Genomic DNA, 14013 nt, shown 5'->3' with positions numbered 1-14013 from the left:
ACATTCAGAGCTCATGAAACCAAACAGCAAGCCAATGGTACTGACATCTGTAAAAACGTGCTCTTTATCAAAAATACAAATTGCAAGTACAGTACAGTGCCTGGTGGACATTCGTACTCTCTTGTATGCCTAAAGGGTGTCAGAGTTGTAACGTTGTATACTCAAATCCCCCTTAGGGCATTCAAAAAGTACCCCTATGTGTTCAAAGATATAGGGGGGTCAATGCTGGAACGCAGCAATCAATGTGTGCAGCAGGTGCAGGTACACCTGGGCACAGTGGTTTGGGAGGGCCATTGAATCCTAAATTGTGTTTATATTTTATTGTCCTACCAGGGTTTAGGGATGCCCATTCACGCTGTTCTTGGTTTAGTAATGCGAACAGAAAGCTCGTGTACGCTTTGGCCGGATGTCATGAACACTGTGGTAAGCCGCTTTACTCTTTATTTCATCGTGCCTTCTCTCTGTGCTTCCTTTGCAGACTCGACATTTTCACACCTTGAAACCGGCTCGCTGCTCACGTCCGTGCTCGTGCCCGTCGTGGTGGTGATAGTGCTCGTGCTGCTGGCCGCCTATTTCTTCAGGTAAGACTGAGGCGCGCGTGTCACGTGGTGTTGCTAGTCCAGGCCCGCTTCGCCTGATCAACCAGGAAGTGCGAGTGTTTTTATTCTGTATTCCGGCGTGAGGCGAGGCAGCTAGCTGGAGGCTGCTGGAGGAGTCGTGTTACAGCGCTCTCCGGCTTTCAGGATGAGAAGAAAGAGCTTCACGGGGCTCACCTGGTCTGTGAATCTTATTTTTCAAAATAGCGCTGCGATGCTACAGTTGTTTAATTTAGTGTATTAAATCGACGTGCCTGGCTTTCGTTTAGGTTCAGGAAACAACGGAAGGCTGTTGTTACTTCTGGTGACAAAAAGATGCCAAATGGGATTTTAGAGGAACAAGGTAAAACACATTTTTAATAACTTGGATTTTTAAAGTTGATGTGTGCTTCATTAGAAGGCTGAAGTAAAACGAAATTGCAATCGCCAGTATGTATCTCGTATTTGTTATGCATCTCGTATTTTTATGAATGTCTGCTTTCACTGTGCTGCTGTGTTCGTTAGCGCATTAACAACACGTTAAACAGCGATCGTTCAGGATGAAAACGAGAACATTCAATCTCAGAGGATATAATATACAAACAGTCAGATGTTAGCATAGTTTGTTTATTTTAAGCGTGACTCACTTGCCACCTCAAATGGCGGTGTTTGTAGTCGGACGCAGGTGCTACCCTCAGGGAATGAAAGGGTGTCTTAAGCTGTTGTTGACACTGAGAGCTCTTCACAGCTCTCCTCCCAGTGGTACCCAGGAGGCTGGCGCGCTGCACACCTCCCTCCGTAAGAAGTTAGTAGCGCTGCCTCTTTTTCATTTTAATGTCTGCGCTTTCTAGCGAAGAGTCATATTTTCTATCAAAAGACGTTTATCGTATAATGTACCGAGTCTATCAGTGTCATTGCAAAAACACACGGCAAAGCGCATTTGGTCGCCTACCGTATGTTCATAATGTGGTTTATTAATCGCGTTTGCACGATACGTGTACAGCTCGCAGCTGCAGATGGTTATTGGGCTGTTTGCCACTTTTCAGAACTGCGTGGCCTTTGATGCAGGTATTGGAATGTGAATGTGGTTTCCGTTGTGGGCTTTCATTTCTGTGCAGCAGAGCTCACGTGAAATGCAACATTTGACGCCCACGACACCAGTTCCTCGTTTATCATACCGTGTTCGGATGACAGAAATGATTGACATTGTTGGGGTTTCCCACGCGCTCATGTGAGAGCGTTTTTTATTGTTTAGTTCTCCCTCTGCGTATGAATCCAGGAGGATTAATGCACTGACAGTGTGCCTCGCGTATGTGGATTTTACCCTTTCTTCTGAGGTTTCACCCACCTCATTTAGAGTTGGTCTCAACTTAAGTATGTCAACGGCGGAGACTGCTCTGGCATACTCCTCGGACGCCCTGATGGCCTATGGGCCGCCAGTGGTTTGTCCACCTGCCCTATTTAGAGTGGGGGATGAAATGGGAAAATGTTACTTTCACACCCCTCCATGTGGCAGTAAGTGCAAGTAATAACATTTTTATTGACCCTCAGGCCATAGGAGAAGCCTCCCATGGTAAGCGAGTCATTACTTTTTTTGTTTTCAAAAGAAAATCCAGCTGTTTTGTTTTTGGGAAAAAAGGATGTTGAAAGTGTGCCGTAAGGCAATGTCGTGTTGACGGAGCCGCACAGCACAATTATAATGAATTGACAGGAACTGCTGTCCCTGCCTATGTAAGAGCTGGCTGGGGCTGCGGACATTTGTAAATCGGAGTAAGGTTATTCTGTCAGGGTGATGTAGTAGTTTAGTCCTATTGCACCGACGGAGTAAATACCTTAAATCGCAATCTAAACCAGCCCCTAAATTCTTTATAACACACATGTTTCTTATGTAGAAAGCAAGCCTTATTGTTTTTTGTTTTTTTGTTGCAGCCTGCTCTTAGTAATTTAGTGCAAGCATTGGCATATCCAATAGGTCTCGCCTTTGGGACCTTATGTGTTTAGCATGAACTTTTGGCTAAGTTGTAGAGCATTGTGGCTGCTGTGCATCATGTTGAAAAGTTATAATAAAAAGTGTTAAACATTTTTGTTACCTTTATGCAAACCAAGACGACATTATATACAACTGAACAACCTGATTACATTTTTTTTTAACATAAAAATGTCTTCTAGTTTTTTTGTACTTGCCTCCTGGCAACTTCTTCCTGCCTGTTGTCATGCTTGTTTGTTATAATTTTTTTGTTATGTGGGAGCGGGTCATAAATAAAGGGGGAGTGGAGGTTGTAAAACAGTAATTTAATTAGAACACGAGCAGCGGACGGACACTAGGGGAGAATCAACAGATGCCAGATTCTGAGGGCAGATGACGTGATGCTTAGGCGATGTTTAGGTTATGCTTAGGTGATGCTTAGGTGATGCGCTGATGCAAAATGGTGGTGGTGAGTAATGTTTGGTGCTCAGGTGGTTCCACTATATGGTGTGGATTGGAGGTACGTTTTGGATTGTGGAGTTGTGGAGTTGAAATATGTTGTTTGGTGTGTAATTATGTGGTGTGTATTGGAAATGTGTGGAGTTGAATTGTGTGGCCTGGAACTGCGGTTTTAAGTGAAATTATGCTTAGTAAAATTGTGTCATGGTGTGGAGTGCTTGTATGTTGATTGGTGGTATGTGGCACAGAGTGCATTTATGTGGAGTGTATTTATTTTGCACTCAGTAGAGTGCAATTATGTGGCGTGTAATTATGTGGCACTGAGTGGTATTATGTGGTGTGTATTAATGATGCATTGAGTAGAGTGTAATTATGTGACGTGTAATTATGTGGCGTGTAATTATGTGGCACTGAGTGTTATTAAATGGAGTGTATTTATGTTGCATTGAGTAGAGTGTAATTATGTGGCGTGTAAGTATGTGGCACTGAGTGGTATTATGTGGAGTGTATTTATGTTGCATTGAGTAGAGTGCAATTATGTGGCGTGTAATTCTCTGGCACTGAGTGGTATTTTGTGGAGTGCCACTGACTTGCTGCTGCCGGGTCAGGACAAGTTGAATGTTCCTGCTCAGGTTCGGAGCCATGCCTTGTCTTCTACGGAAGCCTCAAAGGGGTCATATCCTGTCCTCCATCACTTCGCTCCAGGCTGACCTTCATGGTGGCTGCCCAGATGTTCGAGCTGCATGGTCAGTAATGTACAGAAATGTGTAAATGTAAATGTATTTGAGCTTATATAGCGCACAGCTACCCACAAAGGGTTTCCCGGCGCTTGCTTAGGGAACCCGTCCTGGTATTCCCCTGTGAGATAACCCCGGCAGGGTATCCACAAGGTGAAAGCCAGGCATCCCGCCGCGAGGGGCCGTTGTGGAGATTAAGCAAGCTATTGCCCAGAGTCGCAGAGTGTGAACCCGTGAGTCGAGAAGGCACCGGAGCGAGAATTATCGAGTCCGTGGAATTTTTGAGCCGAAGACCCGCCGAGGCGGGGAATTGAACCCTGGTCCAGGGCCGTTCTCAGCTTCCGGGTCTGCCGCCTCTAACCCCTGAGCCACACTTCTCCACAGAAAGTGCCATAGGCCACGGAGGTGATAGCAGTAGGCGCTATGCAAGAGGGCTTATTATGGACCAAGGCGGGTTGCCATGTCACAGAACTCCAGATATCTCTAAGAACAGATCTCCCTTAAAAGTCAGTGCTTCCTGGAAACTTCATTTAAATAGAGCCTGAAGAAAACTGCACTTTGTTGATTGAGGCTATTTTTCAGAGTGTCTTACAAACTCTCTGTATGATATCTGTACGGATAAAAAATGTCAAATAGTTTGAAAAAGCGAGTGAATAATCGTGAAACACTTTGGCCAGTAGGGAATTTGATAAATATGAATTATGTCATCAATAACTGATGACATTTGTGAAGCTTAGTAAACTGAATTTATCTCAAATACACTTTGAAGTATTGTGGTGGTCACTATTTGTGGAAACTAGTCCCTTTGGGTACATTTATGTGCCCCTTAAATTAATTGACATCAGAGGGCCCTTTCTACTAAAAGTTATTCCTATGTGCACCCCATCTTGCTATTGATAATATGGGAACACCCCAATCTATGTTGGTAAAATTCAGATTTCCACTGTTTCATCATAACAAGTGTGAAATCTGCTGAGCACTTATGGTTGAGTGCCCCTTCTCAGCCCCTCCAGAGTCAAAGCTGCCAGTAATATCTCCAGATTGGGATGGTTGAAGAACGACCTCCCCTCCCCCAGGGTTCCAGGAGGCGGTCTGCTGCAGGCCAGGCCACCAGGCACCTCACTCTCTACTCTTGGTCATTATAGCTTTGTTTGCAGCACTGCGCTTCATTCACACTGTAGGACACAGCATTGATGTTGTCCATGATTTCCTGCCATGTCCTGGCCCAGCTCTTAGGGCCGGTCCTTCGGCGTGAGGTGCTCCATAATTCCTGACGCATCTTGGGCAACTTCCGCTGCCAGAAGTTCACATTCTGAAAACAAGTTTTGAATCCAATAAGCTATGGAATTGCTTTGGGGGTGATCATATGGCCTGGGCACTGATAGATTGCAAAGCTTCCCTTTGTACCAACCCCACAGGATGGCTGCATTTCAGAAGCTGTCTCCTGGGTTTACCAGGAATGTGTGTTCAGCTCTTAACGGTGTGGTGTGGGGAATTACAGACTCATGGGGTGTGTTATCATCAGAGGACAACATGTTGTGATGTGCTTCCAGTTGCAAGTCACTGCTCTATCAATCCTGGGGAGGCGGGCGCACATTTATCAAGTCATGGAGTGTCAGAGATGCGCTAGCACCCCACGGTGGGGGTGAAACCGGGTCAGGTGTTACTCATCTCTGTAAAATGCAAGTCTGTGATCTGGCCCTGAGTGGAGCCTGTGAGCTACAGATGACAAGAAGATGGACACAAGAGAGAAGTCCTTTACCACCAATATCTGTGTGTCTCTATGTACTATGATGACAGGGCGAGGATGGACAGGGAGGAGCTGAGTATATGTACATAAAGGAAATCTTACTATACTCCTTCCCATAATGAATGAAGACATTCAGGGGCAGCATGAGTTGAAAGCAGTACTATTGGTTCTAACAGTAAAATTCTCTTCACTACTGCCCGTTATAGGTGGCCCCAACACGTTCGCACCATTGCTCGAGATGCCACCGGGAGGGTGGGCCCAGACCGCTTGGTTGGCTAGATGACAGCGTGGTGACTGCACTGAAGGGAGGGCTGGTATACCCAGAGGAGAGGGGGTTCTCAAAGCCTTCTGTCCTGCATTCTTGGGAAGTGACCTGCCTATAACGTAGGTACAAGCCATCTCTGCCAAATGTGTGGATTATTTTTAATTGTAGAAAACTGAATTACCACATGGTGGCACCAGAGCACCAAAGACGCTTATAACTGTGACACATTTCCGAGTATGACACTTGAAAGGATGTTTATCGCACAAACGAAAAGTAATTGACGGGCAACTATAAATAACTAATAACAAGCACAAAACAAGCGTGGCTGCGAAAGTGTAAGTGACTGCGCTAGTAACCTGATCCACGTCCAGCTGCCAGCCTTAGGTGCCCCAGCGCGCTCCTGAGACCCCTAGGCCATGGGAGTGAACGTTTTGAGGGAAGGCGGGACATGCACCTGTCTTTGGCCATTTGCGTGCTTTCAATAATTGAAAACCACACGCAAAGGCCAATGGGATGTGTGGGAGGAGGCACACCCACACGGAAAGGGCTCTTGGAAGTCTGAAGGGATTCTAAGTGACCTCTCCTAGTGCAGTGCATGCGGGCTGCGATAGGCGAGACCTAAAAAACAAAACATTGCCTACTGGAGCTCTCCATGTACAGTGCCATACAACCGTTGGTAAAGACAGTAGTTTTTTTTTTTTTAAAGGCCTTTATTTTACACTTCCAACTTATCACAGCTGATGGCCTACAACCCCACGGGGCCGGCCGCGTTCTTTTCGTCATATGAGCAGTGTCGCTTGAGTTAACACAGCCAATTAGCCGACAACCCGGGAGTCCGGAGACGTGTATAATTAGAGTGTACATAGTTCAAGCAGATCTCGTATCGGAGAATCCCAAGGCCCATGAGTTTTTATTTTTGTTGTGTTTTCCATACATTCTTTAAACCTGTAAACCAACATACACGTTAACATATTGCATGACAATGATTCCACAAAGTATATAATCACATCTTAATCCGAGATCGCAACTCACTATTATTGACCTTAGTGCGGAGTTTCCCCGTAAGTTCAAAGCTAGGCAGTAGGGCAGCACGTTCAGTCTCCGTCCTCTTCTAAATCTTCTTCAGAGCAGGCATCGTCATCCTCCGGTAATGAATCGCACAGGTCTCCCCTATATTTATATTTATTCCAGGGCGACCAAATCTTATTCCATTTACGCGGGCAGGCTCTATTGACATATGCTGCTCGCTCTGTAAACATTATCATGTTCCTGCCCCATTGTGCCAATGTAGGTAGGTCAGGTGCGCCCCATTTTTGTGCTATATCCCGTTTCGCCACCATCATTGCCAATGTACCCCAGAGCTGACCATATCTAGTTAGGTCATTTGAATCCCAAATGTTCAGCAGACATTTACGCGGTTCAGGGGTCAGTGTTACTTGTAGTGTTTGTGACATTGTACGCATCACCTGTCGCCAGAAGGCGGCGATCAGGGGCAGTCCCAGAGGGTGTGGAATAAAGTACCCTCCTCCCCACAGCCTCGAAGACAGTAGGGATGCGGAGCTCTCTGTAATTTATGAAGTGTGGTTCTTGTGTAGTATATGCGGTGCAAGATTTTCAATTGCACCAGTCTAAGGTTTGCTGAAATGCCCACCTCCCGCGGCGACGCCAGCGCCTCGGTCCATGCAGTCTCATCCATGTCTTCTATTTCTTCTACCCATTTTTCGCGTAGTTTCAGTGTAGGGTCTGGCTGATTGTTCAGCAGTTTTTTGTAGGTAAGAGAGGTGGCACTACACTACATGTAGTCCGTGAGTAGCCTATCCTCCAGCAGTGAGGAGTCTGGGACTTCAGTGTCGAGGGGTATCGCTTGCAGCAGTGCATGGCGTATCTGCACATATCTATAGGTTTCGTTGGGTCCTAAGTCGCATTGTTGCCGAAGGCTTGAGAATGGCATTACGGTTCCCTTGTCCCACAGGTCTCCCTCCATAGATATGCCAACGGTGTCCCACTGCGTGAATCCTTTACAATTTCTCAGTTGTCCTAGTGCCTTAGTGTCCCATAGCGGGGAAAGCTTAGTGATCACACCCTTCCACCCCAGTTTCGCCTGTGCTGTGTGCCACAAAAGTGCCGTGTGTTTCGTGGGACCTAACAGTCGCACCGCCTGAATCCTATTGTAGAGGACTGAAAGCATACTGTCCACGCCTAGTTGAGTCCTGTCTGCTCTATACGCTGGGTCATCTCGGGGCGCGTGTATCCAGTAGTTGATAATTTTCATTTGTGCGGCCCAGTAGTATAATTGCAGGTTTGGCAACGCAATTCCTCCCTCGAACCAACTTTTATTCAGTTTGACGTGGGCACTATGCGCTGGCTTGTTGTTCCATAATAGGTTGGACACCAGCGTTGTGACCTGTCGAAAATATCTCGGCGGAACCGGATAGGGTGAATTTTCCAAGGCATAAAGAAATCTCGGGAGAGCCATCATTTTATTAAGTGCTGCTCCCCCGAGGAGTGTCAACGGCAACAGGGCCCAATGTTTGACGTCCGTACGGAGTCGGGACAGGGGGGGACAAGGTTTTTAGCAAAAAAGTCCGATTGGTTGTTTGTTACATGAACTCCCAGATATTTAAATGAGGATGTAGTCATCTGCAGCAGGCAATCCACGCCGAGTTGGGGTGGGGGTCCGTTTAGGACATAGAGGATCGACTTTTACCAATTAAGAGTATACCCCGATGTTGTCTCGTAGTCGTTGCACAGTGTCAGCAGGGCTGGTACACTGCTGTCCGGGTCCGTCAAGTATACCAACATGTCGTCAGCATATAGGGACACTCGGTCCTCCCATCCTTCTTTCCAACTAATGCCCTTTAGCAACGGAGTGGTTCGGAGCAATGACGCCAGAGGTTCCAAGACTATGGCAAACAGTAAGGGTGATAGGGGGCAGCTCTGTCGCGTCCCTCTCGTCAGTTGGAATGTATGGGAAATATGACCATTGGCTGCTACATGCGCGACTGGGTTTGCATATAACAGCCGCACCCAAGCAATGAAATTGGGGCCAAAACCCATACGTGTCAGGACTGCAAAGAGGTGACCCCATTGAAGTTTTGGTTTTAATTGCCATGGAAAAATGCTGTAGGCAGACTTTCGCACATTACAGGCAAACTTATTTACTTTGCTAATAAGTGGTTTTGTTAGGCCATGGGCATCCCTCTTGTAAAACAACAACATAAATATGCGTTTAAATGTCTATAACTACAAAATGACACGCAAGATCACATGTAACACATTAATAAAAATATTCTATGGCTAAATTAAGTATCAGACACTCCACCTTACACTAGTTTGTTCAACTGTTTTGTATGAGTGCTGCCTCTTCGCTTTTGGTAATAGTGTATTACCTATGTCCTGTGTTAGACCTGGCATGTTTTGGCACAGTTCCCCCTGTCTTTTTGCTTCTGACCTCCTATTTTTGACTCTGTGCTGAACTTCGATTTTTCTGGTGTTAGGATTCTGGGTACTTTACCACTGTTGACCAGTGCTAAAGTACATGTGCTCTGTGTCTCAAATGTAATGGCTTTTGGTTTCTCCATGATTGGCATTCTTGATTTACTAATAAGTCCCTAGTACAGTGCACTACATATGCCCCTGGCCTGTAAATCAAATGCTACTAGTGGGCACGCAGCACTGATTGTGCCCCCACATGAGGAGCCCTTCAAACCTTTCTGGGGCCTGCCACTGCAGAGCATGGCTGTGCAGTTTACGACTGCCATCTCCACCTGGCAGGTTCACCTACTTGCTAGGCCCAAACATTCCCTTTTATTACATCTAAGACACCCCTAAGGGAGGCCCTAGGTAGCCCTATGGGCAATTTATTTAAAAAGTAGAGTGTGCACTTTTAAGTATACATGTCCTGGTAGTGAAAAACTGCTGAATCTGTTTTTAACTACAGCAAGGCCTATCTCTCCCATAGGTTCGCATTGTAGCTGCCTTGTAATACTATACAAGTGCATCTTCCAAATGGAAACAGATTGAAAATTGGAAGTTGGTGTCTCTGGACTCACAATTTAAAAACAGATCTTTTAGTGAAGTTAGTTTTTAAAGTGCAGGTCTGAAAATACCACTTTTAGAAAGTAGGCATTTTCTTACCTTAACCATTCCGTGCCTCTGCCTCCCTAGAATAACATCTACGTTGGATGACATTGTGAGTTTACTTAGAAAGTCACACACAGAGGGAGCTGAGGTGTTACATGTATATTCTAATGGCCCATCACCAGGCTGATATGTCTTTCTGAGCTAGAGTGGTGGGAGAAGTTGGCACTTGCACCTGAATAGGGCTGTGCCTGTCCCCTCACAAAGAGCTGCATACCCCCCTGTAGTGTGTCTGAAGCAAGGGCCATGAAGGGCAGGGTCTTGTGCACTATAAATACCTTTCTTTGAAGTCTCCCTACTTCTAAGGATAAAATAGATATTGTACTGGATTGGATCACTGATACCATATACTCAGAACACTTTTGGACTGAGGACATTCTGCCAGGAAGAAGAGCTGATGAACTGCCAGGAGGAACTACCACTTTGCTGTTTGCTTTGCTGCATTGGCCTGCTGGCTGCTGGCTGCTGCTTCTTACCGTTGAGGGAGAGGACTGTACTTTGCTCTATGCATCCTGCTTCCAAAGATCCTCCAAAGGCTGGAGTTGAGCTTGCCTCCTCTTGGAAATCTCTGGGCCATCAAAGACTCCACCTGCAGCACCTGGGCTCCTCTGCTGTGCGCCCTACTCTTTAAAGTGATGCCAAATCCAGTTCTTGGGCCCTTGGAAGTGATTTGCTGTACTCAACAAGAAGAAATCAGTACATTGACTTTGAGTATGACTTTGAAGCAGGCTTTGCTCCTCAATACCGAGCTGCTGCCTACACCAGAGCCATGGCCCCCGCTCAATGCAACAACCGCGGCTTGCAACACAGGCCCAACGCAACGGCAGCACCTCCGAAGTTCCGCCACAGAGCGTCTCAAGCACTGTATCACCGAAATCCTTGATGCCCTTATCCACCGCAGCACCTGTGACCCTGTAGTGTGACATCGACACTGCAAAGTCGAGGCCTCTCAGCTTGACCATCGATGCTTCATCGACCTCGCACCGCCAGCGGAACCGCCGCCTCGCCGTCAATGCCGCATAACCTCCCCTGCTCCCTGCAACATCCCTAAGCATCAGCAGCTCACCGACTCTGCATCGCATCCAGGAACCAATGCCTCACTTGCTTCAGTGACGCCTCACCTCTGTTGTGCAACACACCGTCCCGAGCGCCGACCTGCCAACTATTTGCATAGCAGTAAGGAATGGACCCAACACAGGCCGCAGAAATGCCTAACCTCCCTGGCACCTCGCAACGTCTTTGTTTTGTCATCGTCTCCAAGATACTGTAACTGGGGGTGTGTACAACTCTGTAGCCGGCCAGCACTCCATTTCTGTCCGCCCAAATTTGTGAATTCAACTCCATCAAGCATGTCTGATAGCTCCAGATGGAGCTATTGTGTTTCTAAGAGGTATAACTGCACTTAATATTGCAATATTTGTATCTTGACTTGCGTATGTTGGATTTTTGTCATTTTGGTCTTGTTTTACTCCGATAAATATTGGCTATTTATCTAAACTGGTGTGGAGTACTTTTGTGGTGTTTTCACTGTGTTACTGTGTTTGTGCACTAATACATTGTCTTTTTAGTTTAGCCTGACTTCTCATAGCCAAGCTACCGGAGGGTGGACACAGGTAAACTTAGTGTATACTACACTTACCCTGACTAGAGTCTGGGTCTCTAATTTGACAGGGGACAAACCACTGCCAACTAGAGAACCCATTTATAACACCCAGTTACTATTTATGTCTGCTCAGACCCGTAAAAGTTTGGGGCATTAGTGGATTTTATTTCCATGACTATGCAGTGTATCAGAGAGTTTCCAGTTCTAAGTAATCACGTGGAAGTAGGCATGAAAGTGCACAAGTTTCGATACTGCATTGCATTGTATAACACTGGGATTGAATACTGGTAACATTCAATATTTCATGAGATGTTAATGGATATCTGAACTAGAAGGAAATAGAAGGATCTACGGTCTCCCTCCGTAGATATGCCTATGGTGTCCCACTGCGTGAATCCTTTACAATTTCTCAGTTGTCCTAGTGCCTTAGTGTCCCATAGCGGGGAAAGCTTAGTGATCACACCCTTCCACCCCAGTTTCGCCTGTGCTGTGTGCCACAAAAGTGCTGTGTGTTTCGTGGGACCTAACAGTCGCACCGCCTGAATCCTATTGTAGAGGACTGAAAGCATACTGTCCACGCCTAGTTGAGTCCTGTCTGCTCTATACGCTGGGTCATCTCGGGGCGCGTGTATCCAGTAGTTGATAATTTTCAGTTGTGCGGCCCAGTAGTATAATTGCAGGTTTGGCAACGCAATTCCTCCCTCGAACCAACTTTTATTCAGTTTGACGTGGGCAATATGCGCTGGCTTGTTGTTCCATAATAGGTTGGACACCAGCGTTGTGACCTGTCGAAAATATCTTGGCGGAACCGGATAGGGTGAATTTTCCAAGGCATAAAGAAATCTCGGGAGAGCCATCATTTTATTAAGCGCTGCTCCCCCGAGGAGTGTCAACGGCAACAGGGCCCAATGTTTGACGTCCGTACGGAGTCGGGACAGGGGGGGACAAGGTTTTTAGCAAAAAAGTCCGATTGGTTGTTTGTTACATGAACTCCCAGATATTTAAATGAGGATGTAGTCATCTGCAGCAGGCAATCCACGCCGAGTTGGGGTGGGGTCCGTTTAGGACATAGAGGATCGACTTTTACCAATTAAGAGTATACCCCGATGTTGTCTCATAGTCGTTGCACAGTGTCAGCAGGGCTGGTACACTGCTGTCCGGGTCCGTCAAGTATACCAACATGTCGTCAGCATATAGGGACACTCGGTCCTCCCATCCTTCTTTCCAACTAATGCCCTTTAGCAACGGAGTGGTTCGGAGCAATGCCGCCAGAGGTTCCAAGACTATGTCAAACAGTAAGGGTGATAGGGGGCAGCTCTGTCGCGTCCCTCTCGTCAGTTGGAATGTATGGGAAATGTGACCATTGGCTGCTACATGCGCGACTGGGTTTGCATATAACAGCCGCACCCAAGCAATGAAATTGGGGCCAAAACCCATACGTGTCAGGACTGCAAAGAGGTGACCCCATTGAAGTTTTGGTTTTAATTGCCATGGAAAAATGCTGTAGGCAGACTTTCGCACATTACAGGCAAACTTATTTACTTTGCTAATAAGTGGTTTTGTTAGGCCATGGGCATCCCTCTTGTAAAACAACAACATAAATATGCGTTTAAATGTCTATAACTACAAAATGACACACAAGATCACATGTAACACATTAATAAAAATATTCTATGGCTAAATTAAGTATCAGACACTCCACCTTACACTAGTTTGTTCAACTGTTTTGTATGAGTGCTGCCTCTTCGCTTTTGGTAATAGTGTATAACCTATGTCCTGTGTTAGACCTGGCATGTTTTGGCACAGTTCCCCCTGTCTTTTTCCTTCTGACCTCCTATTTTTGACTCTATGCTGAACTTCGATTTTTCTGGTGTTAGGATTCTGGGTACTTTACCACTGTTGACCAGTGCTAAAGTACATGTGCTCTGTGTCTCAAATGTAATGGCTTTTGGTTTCTCCATGATTGGCATTCTTGATTTACTAATAAGTCCCTAGTACAGTGCACTACATATGCCCCTGGCCTGTAAATCGAATGCTACTAGTGGGCATGCAGCACTGATTGTGCCCCCACATGAGGAGCCCTTCAAACCTTTCTGGGGCCTGCCACTGCAGAGCATGGCTGTGCAGTTTACGACTGCCATCTCAACCTGGCAAGTTCACCTACTTGCTAGGCCCAAACATTCCCTTTTATTACATCTAAGACACCCCTAAGGGAGGCCCTAGGTAGCCCTATGGGCAATTTATTTAAAAAGTAGAGTGTGCACTTTTAAGTATACATGTCCTGGTAGTGAAAAACTGCTGAATCTGTTTTTAACTACAGCAAGGCCTATCTCTCCCATAGGTTCGCATTGTAGCTGCCTTGTAATACTATACAAGTGCATCTTCCAAATGGAAACAGATTGAAAATTGGAAGTTGGTGTCTCTGGACTCACAATTTAAAAACAGATCTTTTAGTGAAGTTAGTTTTTAAAGTGCAGGTCTGAAAATACCACTTTTAGAAAGTAGGCATTTTCTTACC

The 14013-nt window shown here is 46.1% G+C and overlaps 1 protein-coding gene across 2 annotated transcripts in view; it reads left to right on the top strand.

Moving 5' to 3' along the window:
- PTPRE (protein tyrosine phosphatase receptor type E) overlaps positions 1–14013 on the top strand; it is a 934466-nt gene that overhangs the window by 589708 nt on the left and 330745 nt on the right. Inside the window, exons 5-6 of one of the 2 annotated variants that reach the window (XM_086922566.1) lie at positions 479–581; positions 866–939. In XM_086922566.1, the coding sequence (XP_086778692.1) occupies positions 479–581; positions 866–939 (177 nt within the window). Of the gene's footprint in view, positions 1–478; positions 582–668; positions 777–865; positions 940–14013 lie in introns of those variants that run through there. The other variant, XM_086922567.1, reaches the window with a different exon arrangement.

This window comes from Lissotriton vulgaris, chromosome 5, assembly GCF_964263255.1.
Source record: "Lissotriton vulgaris chromosome 5, aLisVul1.2, whole genome shotgun sequence".
NCBI classification, from domain to species: Eukaryota; Metazoa; Chordata; class Amphibia; order Caudata; family Salamandridae; genus Lissotriton; species Lissotriton vulgaris.
Note: the sequence above shows the minus strand (reverse complement) of the source record. Positions and strands in the feature narration are given on the sequence as shown.